At 43.6% G+C, this 17,377-nt stretch overlaps 1 protein-coding gene across 3 annotated transcripts in view; it reads right to left on the reverse strand.

Annotated features, from left to right (window-relative positions):
- stard3nl (STARD3 N-terminal like) overlaps positions 1 to 17,138 on the reverse strand; it is a 30,348-nt gene extending 13,210 nt beyond the window's left edge. Inside the window, exons 1-4 of one of the 3 annotated variants that reach the window (XM_031903248.1) lie at positions 17,009 to 17,138; positions 4,729 to 4,790; positions 3,530 to 3,829; positions 756 to 833 (exon numbers count right to left, since the gene is read on the reverse strand). In XM_031903248.1, the coding sequence (XP_031759108.1) occupies positions 756 to 833; positions 3,530 to 3,754 (303 nt within the window). In that variant the 5' untranslated portion in view covers positions 3,755 to 3,829; positions 4,729 to 4,790; positions 17,009 to 17,138. 3 annotated transcript variants of the gene reach the window in all.
- Between the last annotated feature and the right edge of the window lie 239 nt (positions 17,139 to 17,377).

Raw genomic sequence — 17,377 nt, forward strand, 5'->3', positions numbered from 1 at the left:
TCCCAAATCTTTAAGAATGTTGTAAATGTTCTTTTACACTTTGTAAATCTGTCCACAATTTCTCCATAGCAGTGTATAATGTGCATTCTTTAAGCAATAGGTTATGTCACATCCCTAGGAACATTTTAAGCTATAACACATGATCAGAACAAACTGCGTCAATACCCTCAATATTTCAAAAAATTCTAGCCACAAGCTTTTCTGTACATAAGGGCAATGGCACCAGGGGCTACTCCCAACCTAACAATTTTTTTTACCTTCACAATTTTCAATTTGCTGGAAGGGCAGCAAAAGATTGGGATTTGCTTTCCACTGACTTGTAAGATAAACACTCCTGACAGAGCACTAGGAGGACACAACATCATTCGGAAATGCTCAATGCAATTTAAAAAATACATTCTGCAGGACAGACACATTGGACCACATTTAATTCCATGAGAAAAACTTATCTCATGGTTTTTCTCATGAAAAATGACCAGAGGTTCATGGGTGAATTGGATTAGGAGATATGGTTTTCTTAAAGAATTAAATCTGGCCCATTATTTTTGAACATGTGCAACTGCATCCACCATGTAGGATGTGATCCATGCAACTACATCCTACAAAATGTCCCTTATAGTTCTGCCCTAACACACAGGAGAACAATTTAATACCCTACTACTGTAGATTTTAGTTTGTATTAGATGGCATACCATATAATAAATCTAGTTTTACATATGCTGCTTTTAAAGATTGCCTTACAAATTTGTACTTACAAAAATGTCAAAGAATGAATAATAGTAGTCATAATTTAAAACTTCCTTTTGCAAAGCATCCAAAATACTTCCATGTACCTGTAAAAAGAGAAGTCAGTGCTGCATGAACAGATAATTTATGTCTAACTCAATTATACTGAAATCATATATGAAATAATGATTAAAGATCTGTGACAGAAGAGCATATCATTTTAATACTAAGTAGTATGTAATGATTTCATCCTAGCTTCCTTCTACATCTTCATGCAATTACACAATTCAAGTGGTTTGACTAGTGCTGTTCCCATTGCCTGCAATAGTATGGTGTTTATGGGCTTTTTGTCAACTGCATTTGTGCCAGTTTTCATGCAGGTGACAAAACAAACATTATACTTAGGAGAGTCCCTGTACAAGTGATCTGGAATTTAAAAATGTGTCAAAAGGACTCGGAAAACACACAAGCAGGTCACCTGGCTCCAGATAAAACTGATAAATACTTTTGGTATGTAAATATGATAGGGACCTCGGATAGTAGGTTCCATTGGTACAGGGACTGATGCATAATGATTTATAATTTCTGTAAATACTGCATTATGTGCATAATGGATAATATTAATAATAAAGGCAACAAAAAGAATACTATGTCTTTTTACGCTAACCTGGATCCTGGAGATTCATCAGTACAGTACTCTATTAATGTCCCATAAACAAAAAAGTGTGTTTCACAGTAAAAATTGCTTTCCTGCATTTTAGCATTTGTCTAAAATGTCTAAAAAAAATAGCATTCATTGTAAAATGAAAAACTCAGTTTGTTTTATGTTTTGTCTTTTTTTCACCACTGCATGTTTTTCTACTTAACCTACTTTGTTTACTACATAAATGCATCTTGAAAGTTTTTTGTGAACTCTTTCTGCCTGAAACTGTCTATAGCTCCTGGTGCACCAGCAAAGCATATTGTATATAATCACAGAGTTTATGTTACATATGCTGGCAAGTGTTTAACAAAGCCTTAAAGGATTCTTCATTTTATATTTTTGCTATAGATTCTCCTAATGTTAATATTAGGTAATAAATAATATATATATATATATATATATATATATATATATATACCCAATTTGCTTTATTTTCACCTAAGCTTCAGCATATTTCTGGCTCAGACTGCAGTCTAGCCACCAGTTTCTTGTCATCCCCTAGAATTTTTAAAATCTAATTACCAAGAAACACAAGGGTCCTAGCATTTAAGTTGACTGTGACTTCATTATCCAAACACAGTTGTAAATGCTTTACTTATTTATAAGATAAGTCTATGCCAGCACATCTATATCCTGGCACAGTAACTGACATGCAGATATTGTGGTTACATAAAAAAAAACATATATTTTAACCCAATAAGCAAATTATTAAGCACTGCGATTTAATATGTAGTTCTTTAATTACCCAGATTGCAATTTATAGTAGGTATATATAAGGTGTATCCCATATATGTATAGGATCCCTTATCCACAAACCTGTTATCCAGAAAACTCCAAATTACAAGAAGGCCATCTCCCATAAGAGTTGATTTTAAGCAAATAATTCTAATTTCGAAAAATTATCTCTTTTTCTCTGTAATCATAAACCAGACATATTTAGAAAATACTTCCCAATCTGGAGCAAAAATGTTCAATGATTACAATGGTGCGCAGATCTGTAAGCTCCATTGACCAAGAGCCCAATACGTAGCAACAACACAAAACAGATGGCACTCAAATCCAGTAATTGTGCTAAGACATGTTCTTGTATATTGGCATCTCTGCACACAACATTTTGGGGGATGCTCCCCCTTCCTCGAGTGCTCTTACTATCATTTTAAACCAGACATAAACTTGCCAGTAACTATATCCATACAGTTACTATATACACAGATGCTATACTTGTAGTACAGTTATGGGATCCCTTATCCGGAAACCCGTTATCCAGAAATCTCCAAATTATGGAAAGCCCATCTCCCTTAGACTCCATTTTAATTTAATAATTCAGAATTTTAAAACTCATTTCCTTTTTCTCTGTAGTAATAAAACAGTACCTTGTAGTTGATCCCAAACAAGATATAAATAATCCTTATTGAATGCAAAACAATCCTATTGGGTTTAATTAATGTTTTATTGATTTTTTTAGTAGACTTAAGGTATGGAAATCCAAATTACAGAAAGACCCCTTATCCGGAATACCCTTGGTCCTGAGCATTCTGGATAATGGGTCCTATACCTGTACCAGTAGTCTCTATCTACAACTTACAGTTACTAGTTAGCACTAATACTGCTGTACCTCTAAAGCCACGAAGAAAAGAAAGATCTTCCAGATGTACAAGAGACATCTGCCATTGACTTCTACTTGATCTGCAGGTTTAAGGAATTCGGAATCTGAACTTTTGTCACATAATAAATCTAATGAATTCATGTCATTTAAGTCGTGATTTTTTCCACAACAAATTTGGATTTTCGGCAACAAAAAGCACAACCCGAAAAAGTTGCGGTTAGTAAATGCCCCTTAAGTCTACTAAAAATAGGTAATTTATTAAACACCAATTAAACAAAATTGGAAAATAGGAAAAAAGAAATTGAATTCTATAGGAGATGGACTTCAGAGCTTTTTGTAGTATGGGTTTTGGACAGTGGAACTTCATAAATTATATCTATGGCTAATGTACATTGATTTTTTTTGTTATTTTATTAAGGGAAGTATTATAAAAACAGCCTTTAACATTACAAATAATTGTATTTTATACAATGTTTGAGGGTCGATTAACGTACATTTAATTCTATGATCCACAGCAAAGTGACAAAGAGGAAGTCAAAGGTTGCAAAAAGGCAGAAAGTTCTTCGAACATCTGAGATTCCTTTTTTTCCTGAGCCCTCTAAAGATTCAAGTCTTGATACAAGCTCTGAGTTGTTGATTGAGTGGACTTCGTGTACAGAACTGTGAGAGCTCAGAAGACTGTTAGGCAAGTACTCCGCCTCATCTCTGTGAAGATTCATCTTGAGATAATTTGGAGGGTCTTTCTTTCTTCTTCAACCATCACTTTAAGATACGTACATAAAGGAACAGCATGTCTGTAAAGAAGTTCAAGAAACAGACAAATCAAAAGACAAATCAATTTGTCTGATTTGAATTATTTTGTCATATACACGTGTGTATGTCAGTGAAACGTTAGATTTATTACCCAAGATTATAAAACTTAACTATTACATAGTAACAGTAGATGTGGCAGAAAAAAAAACATTTCCATCACATTAAAACTTTGGATGGGTCAGCGTGACCCTTAAGGCTCTATAAAGGCTCATGCTCTCACTCTTAAGCGTTCAAGAACTTCTGGGGGAGAATAGTAAATTACACCTTTTGTCTAAGATTAATCGGGTTTGTTTGATTTTTCTGAGATTTGCAGCAACAAAAAACCCTATTCAGTAAACTCATGTTGAACAATGGAGTATAATGCCGCTTTAATTTGCCTGTTGTCTTACAATCTGTGAAATAAGCAGAACTAATAACTTTCTTTTATCATATTCTGTCCCTATATAGAGGAAAAACAAACAAATCCAAGCTAGCATGGATCATTTGCACTATGCCCATGTACTGGCAATACTGTAGTGCCTTGCTTGATTTTTTTTGTAAGGCATTACCCATGCTATGTCCATAATAAATGAAATACAATGTGTACAAAATCTGGGCCTAGGATTGCCACCTCTCCTGCCCGGGAACTCTGGGCAGGGAGGTGGGGGCATGACGTCATGGGGCAGGGTGTGATGTCACAGGGGTGGGGCCACCTCTCCCCAATGGACACCACTGCTCAACAGAAGCCCAATCCCCCTGCACCGCATGCTTAGCCGCACCACACACACACCAGCCTGCTCCACATCCTGTCTGTTGCATATCACTGCTGATGCCACCATGTCTCTTCACACCACATACCCTCTTGTGCACCTTGACTACACCAGCTGCCTCCACTACCTACACAGACAAGCAGGGCTCGACATGATTGGGTTCCTCCAAAATTTCTTCTGTTTTCCGGTGATCCTGTTGGAGAGGTTCGTGTTGGTGATGGGTTTCCTTTGATGGGTAAGGATTTTGTTTGTGACATGACCACATCTCAAGAGTTTAATGTCCTTATATATGTATTAAACTTTCAAAACGAGCACTCGCTTTTATTAATCCATCTTGTGAAGAAGCGCTGGGCTTTTTATTTTTGGAGTGCTCTTTTTCAAAGTTTGTTGCGGTTCCCCTGTGATACTGGGGCCTTTTTTTTAACTCCCCAGCTTATACTTTTGATGGATACTGTGTGAATATCCCACAGTAAACCTTTTTGTATTATTTATTAGTATTGAGTGCCCACACTTACATAGTAACCCTCCATAGAGGGATTTTTAGCAGCGCTGCAAAATCATGTATGCGCAAGCATGTGCCCTATGAGGAGCAGGTTTCCACATGTGCAAGTACTCAAGGGGAATAGAAACAAAAAAAATGTTTTGTTTCATATGTGACACAACATGCACCACAGGCATACTTTTCCAGCATTTACAGATTGATCTGCTCTCATATCTCATATAGCTCTGCTTAGATTGGATAGGCTGTAGTCACAAGTGGATTGGATAGGTTTCCTCCAGCCTATCCAATCCACTTGTGGCTATCCCGGGACTTACACTTTGAAAGCAAGCCTCCTGCACATCTCTTTTGTATAAAAAAAGACTGAAGAAGGTAAAAGGGGGAAATTGAAATATAAACATGACAGCAGAGTAATGCTGTCATCAAATATTGATTGCCACAATTTGCTTGTCATGAAATGCTGGGGGCCATGCTTTGCTTGTGATAAAATCATGGAGGCAACACTGTGCCCATCATGAAATTTTGGGGGCCGAGCTGTGTGTCATAAAAATGCTGAGAGCCACACTGTGTCTGTCATGAAATGTCAGGGAACAAATTGTGCCTGTCATGGAAATGCTGGGGAACAAACTGTCCCTCTCATATAAATGCTGGGGACTAAGCTGTGCCTGTCATGAAATGCTTGGGGCCTTTGTATAGCAGTTAGTGGGATCCATCTAGCCATTATTGGGTCAAAAGTATGCATCAGTTCATAAAATAACTACTTTAGATTTGTAACCCACCAATCAGCAATACACTCTTGTCAGTCCATTGCAGTAAGACTATAGAATATATTCAAAAATGAAAAATTATTGGTGAACTTTGTATAAAGTACTTACGAAAAATGCTTTAGCTCCTAGTTGTTGCTCTGTGCTGCAACCAAATACAACTGCAAAAATCCAAAAATAGGAAAAAAAGCTCCAGCAGATTAACTGCAAAACATTTATTATGGGTAGTGGTAACACGACATGTTTCGGGTTAATACCCTTTATCAAGGGTACACTTGATAAAGGGTATTAACCCGAAACATGTCGTGTTACCACTACCCATAATAAATGTTTTGCAGTTAATCTGCTGGAGCTTTTTTTCCTATTTTTGGATTTTTGCACTATAGAATATATATATAGACCAGGGGTCCCCAAACTTTCTTGTTCGTGAGCCACGGTCAAATGTAAAAAGACTTGAAGAGCAACACAAGCATCATAAAAGTTCATGGAGGTGCCAAATAAGGACTAAGATTGGCTGTTAGGCAGCCTCTATGCACACTATCAGCTTACAGGAGGCTTTATTTGGTACTAAATCTTAAAAAGTTAAGATTACGAAACTGCTTTTAGAGGAAATGGTATGGAAAATGCAAGGCCTGCAAGAATCAGATGATACTAAAAATATTTTGAGTGTAACATCAAAAACACCATAGGGCTCATTTGCCACTGGTGTCTGGAGCAAGTTTCTTAGCACTAAAGGGGGCAAATTTCCACCTGCAGTAGTCGCTGGTATAAAATGCACCAGATTAAATATCTGCATGTGTGGAGTGCAGTTCACACAGATGCAAGGAAGCCCCATACTAAGGGGCAAATTTTTTACTATCGTTTGTAAGCTAACATCACAGGTGATATATAGATAAATTGTAGATGGAGCACAGGAACATCCTTCCATAAAATATCACTTTTATGTAAACGATTAAAACCATTACGGAGTTAGGCACCCACAGATTTACCGTGTTTCATCAGAAGCTACACAGGTGCCATGACACAATTGCATTTAAATACACACCCCAGCCCAAACCCTCTATGTAAGTTAACCCTATATAAACCCCAATTGATCCCTTTAAAAACAGAAGTTAGAAAACGTCGAAAAATACATATTATTCAATGTACATCCATTATCTCAAGATGCCCAAACTCAGTATTAATCCCCATATAATATGATTTATACATTATACTCCATTTATACATTGCACATATGTTCATATATTACACTATATAATTGCAAAACAATCCCAAACATGAAGCTTAACCGGTGGTACCTATCACAATAAACCATACAGAACAATGTCTATCCCCATTATATCTTTTTGGTCAGAAATATGTTGTTGAGGTACACTATTAGTAGCATAAATTCTATGTATTTATTACAGGCCATTAGCTCTCTTATGATGTTATCATTATAGTATATTTTATGTTAGTATATTCCAATATATTTTCTTAAATTATATTTTATCATGGCCCACACTACAAATTTAATTCATATCAGTCATTACACGTCCTGATCCCTTTAACAAAAGCATGAAATCTCCCATTCCCTATTTAAACCACCATACTGTTCCACAGACTTCAAGTGATATATCCAATATACCTCTCTCTTTAACAATTTAGTGTCCAGATCACCCCTCCTTAAATTCCACTTTGGTTTATCAATGACCTGAAACCTCATCGTCCCTCTCCCAGCATTCTTTTCAACGACATGTTTGGCAACAGCAGATTTCAAATCCTTCCTATCTATTGCTGCCAAGTGTTCAAGGAACCTAGTTCCTGCTCTCCGAATGGTCTTACCCACATACTGGGCTCCGCATTCACAAGTCACCAGGTAAAATTGGCAATTAAAATATTGAGGAATGGTAAAACTGCGACCTGTGTAAGTACAGGTAAAAGTATCTGAAACCTTAATCACATTGCAGGCCTTACACCTGTTTTTACCACATCTGAAAGTGCCTTTAGGCTGATGCCACACGTGGCGTAGGGCTGATTTTTTCGGCAAGCAGAATAACGCCTGCTACTTGTGCCTGCACCCGAATGAATGGAATACGCTCGGGTGCAGGCACATGTAGCCAATATACGCATGAAAACGCGAGACTTTGCATTCTCTCGTGTTTTCATGCATATATCGGCTACATGTGCGGGCACCCGAGCGTATTCCATTCATTCGGGTGCAGGCACAAGTAGCAGGCGTAGGGCTGAATTTTCGGCAAGCGTTTTTCCGCTTGCCGAAATAATCAGCCCTACGCCACGTGTGGCATCAGCCTTATATCGCAGCCATGTCGATCCTTGTTCATTAATACTAGAGGAATACAGACTACTGGAAACCCAGGAGGCTATGTTCCTTCCTCTCCTGAAAACAAATTGGGGATTTTTATCAAGAGTACTACCCAAAAGAGGATCTTGTAATAGCACTCCCCAGTGCTTCCGAATACTCCTCTGTATATCTAACACTCCTCTCCCGTATGTTGTGCAGAACCTGGGTCTAGATTTTATTCCCTGTTCGCACCCTGAATCCTTAGGTTTCTGATTCAACAGATCAGATATACTAGTGACCACAGCTCTATCATATGCCCTTTTAATAGTTTGAGTATCATAGCCTCGTTGGGTAAATCTGTCCCACAATTGCATTGCTTGGTTTTGAAACGCATCCCAGGATAAGCATATACGTCTAAGATGCAAAAATTGTCCACTGGGATACCCCTCAAACACGTAACAGGATGCCCACTATCAGCATGTAGAAGAGTGTTATGCGTGATCGGCTTACGAAAAAGATCCATCTGTATCATGTTGTTATTTACACTAAAAACTACGTCCAGGAATGGGATCCTCACCTTATCTGTCTCATAGGTAAATTGAATACCCTCCATTGCTTCATTGCAATAATTTACAAAAGACTGTAAGGACGGTTCATCACCATGCCAAACTCCAATACAATTGTCAATATAGTGATAAAAGCGGACAATCTGACTTTGGAACCAACTCATCTCTCCAATATATGAACATATATGTAATATATGAACATATGTGCAATCTATAAATGGAGTCTAATGTATAAATCGTATTACATGGGGATTAATACTGAGTTTGGGCATCTTGAGATAATGGATGTACATTGAATAATATGTATTTTTCGATGTTTTCTAACTTCTGTTTTTAAAGGGATCAATTGGGGTTTATATAGGGTTAACTTACATAGAGGGTTTGGGCTGGGGGTGTGTATTTAAATGCAATTGTGTCATGGCACCTGTGTAGCTTCTGATGAAATGGCGAGAAGCCATGAAACGCGTAAAGCTGTGGGTGCCTAACTCCGTGATGGTTTTTAGCGTTTGAATAAAAGTGATATTTTAAGGAAGGATGTTCCTGTGCTCCATCTACAATTTATCTATATTGCACTGCCTGGATCGGGGCGTGTTTGAGACTTTGCAGCACGGACCACATAGTTGCAGTTCAACCCATCTGTTCAGTGCTCCCCTGTTTTGCTATTTCTTAACATCACAGGTGATGTTGCCTATAGCAACCAATCAGCAGTTAGATTTGAACAGACCCCTACAAGTTAGAAAATAAAAGCAAAGATCTGATTGGTTACTATGGGCAACATCACTGGTAAAGTAAGCCACGGATAGCAGCCCAGCTTGGAGGAGGGGCACCATGACCCAGGCTCATCCCTAGCCGGAGCCCCATAGGTGGTTTTCAATTGAGTGGGAAGGGTTAAGTCCGGGGGGAGGAGTAGGTGGCCATCTTTAGAGCAAGGCAAGGTGAACTTGCAACCATTTTGTGGAAGCAGGTAGTAAAGTAAAGTTCCCAGGAGAGTGAACACGCAAAAAAGTTAGCAAAACAACACGCCTACTCAATTGAACCCAGATCATCATGGCAGCGGTCGAGGAGATGCTTGCATGGCTCCGGGCAGAAGCCAGCACACGGGGAGAAGAATGGCTTTGGCAGCTCCTGCCAACCACCACAGAAGAGCCAGGCGCCCCGGACCCGCCCAGACAACGCCGATCCAGGGCCCCCAGCCGACTGAGCCCGTCACCCCCAAGCAGAAGGAGGAGGCCAGCCACCCAGAGTCCAATCACCCCCCGGGCAAGCACCAGCAGAGCGGGACCCGCAGCGGAAGCAGGGCCGACAGGTGCCAGGAGATCCCCCAGAGTGGCTGAGAGAACAGCGCGGACCCCCACCCACCTGAACACAGGGGCAGGCAGCGGTGGGGGAAGGAAGCACATGCGGGACAGCGGCGGGCCAGGAGCGGTGCAGCACACAGGGGGAGCCAACGGAGGGGGAGCGCAACACACAGGGGGAAGCAGTGAGGGGGCTGGGGCCACGTGGGCGGCCTTCCCGCCAGCAGAAGGAGCCGTGTGGAGCGGCCCTGGGGGGAGCACAGGGGCCAGGCCAGGAAGGGCTTCAGCGGGTGCCCCTGAACAATGGGGCGACCCCAGAGAGAGAGGGGGAGATAGGCAACGGTATACCCCCTATATGGAGGAGCGGGGCGGGGGGATGCCCAGAAGCCAGCAGCCCACAGGAGTGGGGCTACCCAGTGCTACCAAAGCGGGGCAGGAAGGTTTAGCTCCCCAGGCCTCAGGAATTAGGTCCACATCGGGGGGAGGGGAGGCACTGACCAGGCAGGATGCATGTTGTTCCCCCCCCAGCTTCTCTCCCCACAGGACAGCAGGAACAGCACAGCGACGGCAACTGGACAAGGAACATCAGGACAGGGTGCTCAGGGAACCACGCAACCAGGTAATACCACTGCTAGCCTCAGCTCACCCGCAAGGGTGCAACCAAACAATCAGCACGGTGTAAGCAACGAACCACCAACAGGGGTAGCCACATGGGAGGCATTCATGACCGGAATACGGCAGCTGATAGGGAATTGGGAGAAACAGGGCCCAAGTAGTAGCACAATAGAAAGTGGGGGACAGGGCACCAGGGATGCCAACACGGCAATCGCGGCAGCAATCCCACAAGCCACAACTAGCCACAGGGGAAAAACAGGTACCGGGGCAACAGAGAAAGGACCACAAACAGATAAGAATGAGAAAAAGACCCCCATTTCAGACTCGGATAAAGGGCACGCGTACCTGTGCTTTGAGGGCCCATTGGGAGCGCACCTCAAGCCAGAAAACAGGGAAAAAATAGGCAAAAAGGAGTATGTGGACATATTTACCCTGCTCCCGTTAGAAAGGTTCAATATAGAAAAATTTGAAAAAGGGAAAGAACACAGGAAGGAAGAGGATGAGGACAGGCGGAGATTTAGACTGATCCCCAGAAAATTTGGGAATTGGATGCAGGCGTTCTGTATTCTAGCCAGCATCCTGGGGGAAAAACAGCTGGAGCAATGCTCAGCTCTATTCTGTTATTTAGACAGCATATGGGAGGCTCACAGGGTATATGGAGGCCTGGCATGGCTCCGATACGATGAGCAATTCTGGCAGAGAATGGCCATGCGGCCCGAACTGCAGTGGGATCACAGGGACATCGGGTTGTGGATGAGGGTCATGAACAACAAAGGCTTTCAGGGATACACAGGCACAGGGGCTGGGGGTTCACAACCCTTTCCAGGGAGTTCCAGCGGGCGGAGCACAAGCCCGTCTGGAGCTCATAAAAAAGGTGTCTGTTGGCTGTACAATGACAGCCAATGCAATTGGGGAGGGTCATGCCGTTTCCGCCACGAATGCTCGCTGTGTTCGGGTACACACCCCTACAGCAAATGCTTTAAGCGGAGCCGAGCAGGGGTCACTAAGGCCAATTTTGGAAAAGGGAGTGACACCAGTGAAAGTAAGAGAGATGCTTCCCTGGCTAAATGAAACAAAGAAAAGGCAGCACTTTTAAGGGATGGGTTTCAATTTGGGTTTAAAATTCCGGCAAAACAGGGACAAGTAATACACTATCTGGACGATTTTCTTTGTGTGGGCCCAGGCCAATCCATGCGCTGCGCAGTCCTATTGCAAACGGTCCAGGCGGTAGCAGGCTTGTTTGGTGTTCCACTAGCACCGGATAAGACGGAAGGTCCCAGTACATGCCTGAGATTTCTGGGCATAGAAATCGACACGCTTAGACAGGAATGCAGACTGCCCCAAGATAAGATCCAACAATTAAAAGAAGAGGTGGGGTATGCCAGGACAGCAAAAAAAGTGACCCTTAGACAGCTGCAGTCATTACTGGGTAAATTAAATTTTGCATGCCGCATTATACCTATGGGCTGGGTCTTCTCAAGGAACCTAGCACTTGTGACGGCTGGCATTCGCCAACCACAGCACTTTATCCGGTTGAATAAAGGGCACAGGGAAGACTTGGAGGTTTGAAGAATCTTTCTGCAAGATTTTAACGGTAAGCTGTATTGGCAAAGCCATCCTCGCGCAAACGAGGAATTCCACTTTTTCACAGATGCAGCGGGGTCGGGCGGCTTTGGGGCATACTTCAAAGGAAAGTGGTGCGCAGCACCCTGGCCCAGTGAATGGACGGTGAATAGGCTCACAAGCAACCTAACACTGCTAGAGCTTTTCCCCATTATAGTGGCAATGGAACTGTGGGGCTCTCAGTCAGTGGTGTTTTTCACGGACAATATGTCAGTGGTAATGGCCATCAATAACTTGACCTCGGGGTCTCTGCCGGTACTGTGCTTGCTTAAGCATCTGGTGCTACGCTATTTACAATGGAATGTAAGGTTTGGGGCAAAGCATGTTCCAGGGTATACTAATGAAATTGCTGATTCTCTTTCACGTTTTCAGTGGAACAGGTTTCGGCGGCTGGCCCCGGAGGCGGCAGCCCAGGGAGAATCTTGCCCCGACCTGGTGTGGCGGCTCATCTGACAGGTATGCTGGACTGGGTACAACGGTCAGTAGCACCTAACACATAGGCCAGATATAAACGCATATGGGCAGAGTGGTGGAAAATGGAGGCCGGGGCAGGCGAAGTGACATGCGACAGTGCCAAGCTGGGCCTGCTGGTGTGGCAGCTGTCACAAGACTTTGAGGCAAATATATCAACAAGCAGTTTGGAAAAGAAGTTGCCAGCATGGGCCTTCCTTTTCAAACTGCGGGGTTGGAGGGATTTTACAAAAGAATTTGTCATCAAACAGGCAGTGAAGGGGTTCAAGAAGGGCAAGCGGTCAGCTGACCGACGACGCCCAATAACGTTAGGTATATTGGAAGGTTTGTTTGACCAGTTGCAGGTAATAACCCATACGGCATATGAGTTAGTATTGTTCCAGTTGGCATTCTCCTGGGCATTTTATGGGGCATTTAGGATCTCAGAGTTGGTTAGCGAGAATAAACAAGGGAAAGGGGGGATACAGGCAGAAGACGTGGGAGAAACAGGGGAAGGATTGAGTATAATAATAAGGGGGTCTAAAACAGACAAGGAAGGAGAAGGGCTTACGGTCCCTTTGTTTGGGCTGGCAGGTTGCCACACATGCCCAGTAGAATGCCACAGGGAATACAGGCGAGTGAGACCAACAGGGCAGGGCACATATTTAGTGCATCAGGACGGATCATGCTTATCCCGGTTCCAATTCATAGCGGTGCTAAAAAGAGCACTAAGGGGCTTAGGCTTAGCAGAGAAAGACTATGGGAGCCACTCATTTCGTATTGGAGCAGCCACGGAGGCAGCAAGATGGGGCTTAGGTACAAGGATTGTGCAGAGGATAGGCAGGTGGGAATCGAACAGATTCAAATCATACATTAGGCCAACTAGAGTGGAATTCTTATGACATATGCAATAAAAATAAATAAATAAATAAAAAATGAAAAGTTCTCTGTTTTCAGTTTACAGAATCAATAGGTAACGGTATGTGTTTTCTAGGTTACAGCCCCTGTAATGTTTGGATTGTCGGACATTCGTTTATCCGCAGGGTGGAGAAGCGCGCCACGGTGCGAAGGAATGGGAGGCAGCTGGGTTTCCCAAGATTGCAGGTGATCATGTCCTGGTTAGGGATAGGAGGCTTACGCTGGGACGAATTAGTGCCAAGGATAATTCATAAGAAGAACCAGTGGGCAACACCTAATATCATAGTAGTCCACTGTGGGGGCAACGACCTAGGTCACTGCCCCATGAAACAATTAATTTGGAATATCAAAAATGATTTTTCCAGATTGGAATCAATTTTCCCTGGGGTGAATTTCATTTGGTCCGACATCATCCCAAGAGCATATTGGGGTGCCAAGTCACACGCAGCTGTTAACAGGGCTAGGATAAAAGTGAACAGGGCAGTGTCAAAATACATTCAGGCCAAGGGAGGGTTAGCAATTAGGCACAAGGAGTTGGAGAATCAGCCACTTTATTTCTCATCAGATGGCGTACATCTGAATGAGGTGGGAATGGATCTGTTCAACATAACTATACAAGAAGCAATTGAGTTGGCATGGAAGTCTTGGAGGTGCATGCAAAGTTGAAGGTGTCCAACTAGGCATGCTGTGGCAGGCCCTTGTCAGTCTACCGGGTAAATATTTGGGCCGGTAAGAGAGGCTTACCTTGGTGGGATGGTTTAACCCCTAAGGTGGGTGGCCATTGTTGCAGATGGATTACGGGTAAAATATTAAAAGGTGATGGCGGGGGGCTCCAGGTAAGGTGGAGTCTCTTTTGTAAGTACGGTTTGGCGGCCTATCCTCTGGGCTAGGAGGTTTTATGGCTGGAGGATAGTGCTTCAGGTAAGGAGGGGCAGACTGATAGGGGTTCAAGTTATATGGATGTTACATGATGTTATATGTTATATAATATTTACAATGTTTAATATGTTTTGTTGTAAATGATGTTATTGTATTTTACTAAATTGTTATGTGCTTGGAATTGTATTGAAAAACTAATAAAGCTGTGGCCAGTATCATTCCAAGATGATAGCGTCATGCATTTTATTGGTTAGAGAGTGTTAGTGTAAGGATGCTGTGGATGATGCCTGGGTCATGTTAATTTACACACTATAATAAATATTTTTGCCACGCCCACTTTTGTGGCCACGCCCCCGATTAACAAACCCCATTTTTTCTAAAAATACTCCTTTTATATAGTTGAAATGGTGGGATCAGACGCAAATGTGCTATACCCTCATACTGTGCTACCTAAGGAGTAAGTTATAAGTAAGTTAAGTGAGATAACTATACCAGTTTTGCCCCCATACACAGTGCCCCCCAATGGCCCAATAGACAGTACCTCCCATACACAGTGCCCCCCATAGACAGTACCCCCCATACACAGAGCCCCCCATAGACAGTACCCCCCCATACACAGTGCCCCCCATACACAGTGCCCCCCAATGGCCCAATAGACAGTACCTCCCATACACAGTGCCCCCCATAGACAGTACCCCCCATACACAGAGCCCCCCATAGACAGTACCCCCCCATACACAGTGCCCCCCATACACAGTGCCCCCATACACAGAGCCCCCCAATACACAGAGCCCCCCATACACAGTACCCCCCATACACAGTGCCCCCATACACAGTGCCCCCCATACACAGAGCCCCCCATACACAGTGCCCCCCATACACAGTGCCCCCCATACACAGTGCCCCCATACACAGTGCCCCCCATACACAGAGCCCCCCATACACAATGCCCCCCCATACACAGAGTCCCCATACACAGAGCCCCCCATACACAGTGCCCCCATACACAGAGCCCCCCATACACAGAGCCCCCATACACAGTGCCCCCATACACAGTGCCCCCATACACAGTGCCCCCCATACACAGAGCCCCCATACACAGTGCCCTCATACACAGTGCCCCTCATACACAGAGCCCCCCCATACACAGAGCCCCCCATACACAGTACCCCATACACAGTGCCCCCATACACAGTGCCCCCCATACACAGTGCCCCCCATACACAGAGCCCCCCATACACAGTGCCCCTCATACACAGAGCCCCCCCATACACAGAGCCCCCCATACACAGTACCCCCCATACACAGAGCCCCTCATACACAGAGCCCCCCATACACAGTGCCCCCATACACAGAGCCCCCCATACACAGTGCCCCTCATACACAGAGACCCCCCATACACAGAGCCCCCCAATACACTCCTTCCTCTTCAGTGGTTCCTCGTCTTATGCGGTTCCTTATGCGGCGGCGACAGGACCTTTTATAAGGTTGCGCCTGTGGGTACGTGTGACGTCACTACGCACGGGGCGCAACCTTTTAAAAGTGCCTGTCACCGCCGGAGAAGGAGCCAAATAAGGAGAGGACCCGTGCAAGGAGCTGGAGCGCCCACATTCAGCCCACATATCGCTGATCGTTCCCGCATTTCCATAATCATTCATGGAGCTTTCTGGGACAGCGGGATGCGCTGTAAAAAGCGGGACTGTCCCGCGCAAAGCGGGACAGTTGGGGGGTATGCTGATGCCTGTCATAAACTCTATGTGATCCATTCTAGAAGAGCAAAGAGTTGCACCACAGGACACAACAAACAAGTTTTAATGGGACAGGGTACAATGTGCAAATATGTCATGAAAAATTTTTATTTTTGCATTTTGCACCCAGCCCCAATTTTGTAAATGTCAGCAATCACAGATCTGTAACCTTTCATGTCTTTGTGGCAATGTCAGGTTTGTTCTTTAGGAAGTATTTGAGACAGCTTACTGAAGTTTGCATAATTGATATCAGTAGTCAAAATCAGTACCTACACCAATGCACCATCATCATCTAAACCTCTGATCAACTAACAAGAAAATTCTTGTTAGTATTATTACATTATTACAGGCAGAGCTATTCATTTATATACAGTTCCTCCTTCCCACACATTTAGCAGACCATGACATATATTATAGAGAGCTGATCAAACCCCAATATATTTACATTTGCCACCAAACATATATATTACACTACCCAATTCTGTTAAAGATGTGCAACCATACAAATCTGTTCCCAAGAAAGCTTTCATTTCCACACAGATCTTCCCCTAGCCTCCCTTTTGTTCCCAGCTGCACCTCTGTACCATTCCTGCCAGCTGATTCCAGTCATATGCATCTCTGACAACTGCCTCTCCCTTCCTCAGCCCTAGCTGTTTCCCAGTACTAGCGGCCTTCTGCACAACCAAGCCGAGAAGGAAGATGCCGCCCACAGTCTGCCATTTATGCAGCTGTCCCTGTTTTGGTCTCCTGTCCTCCCTAATCCCCATTACCTGTTCTTGCAGCTGTGTCTCTGAGACAGAGCATGTCTCCCTAAGGCTCTGCCTGCGGATTACTGAACGTGAGGCTGCGGAGCTGACACTACAGTGCGGGAGGGGGGGGAATAGGGCGGGGAATCACATGAGCATTGCTCCCATAAAGCTATACAGGAACAACAATACGGCCGGGAGCTACAGTGTAATCACGTTGCCTGCACTGCCCAGTAGTATTTGCCTTGTGAAACATGGGAGAAATATTTCCCTCTTGATTAAATCTGCTGTTCGTAAATGCCTTGAGCTAGAAATAGAAACTGAAAGTAAACAGCCAATGAAATGTGTGTGTGTGTGTGTTTTTTTTAGGAGGGCGTCATTTAAAATTGCTTT

Source organism: Xenopus tropicalis, chromosome 6 (assembly GCF_000004195.4).
Source record: "Xenopus tropicalis strain Nigerian chromosome 6, UCB_Xtro_10.0, whole genome shotgun sequence".
In the NCBI taxonomy this organism is placed as follows: Eukaryota; Metazoa; Chordata; class Amphibia; order Anura; family Pipidae; genus Xenopus; species Xenopus tropicalis.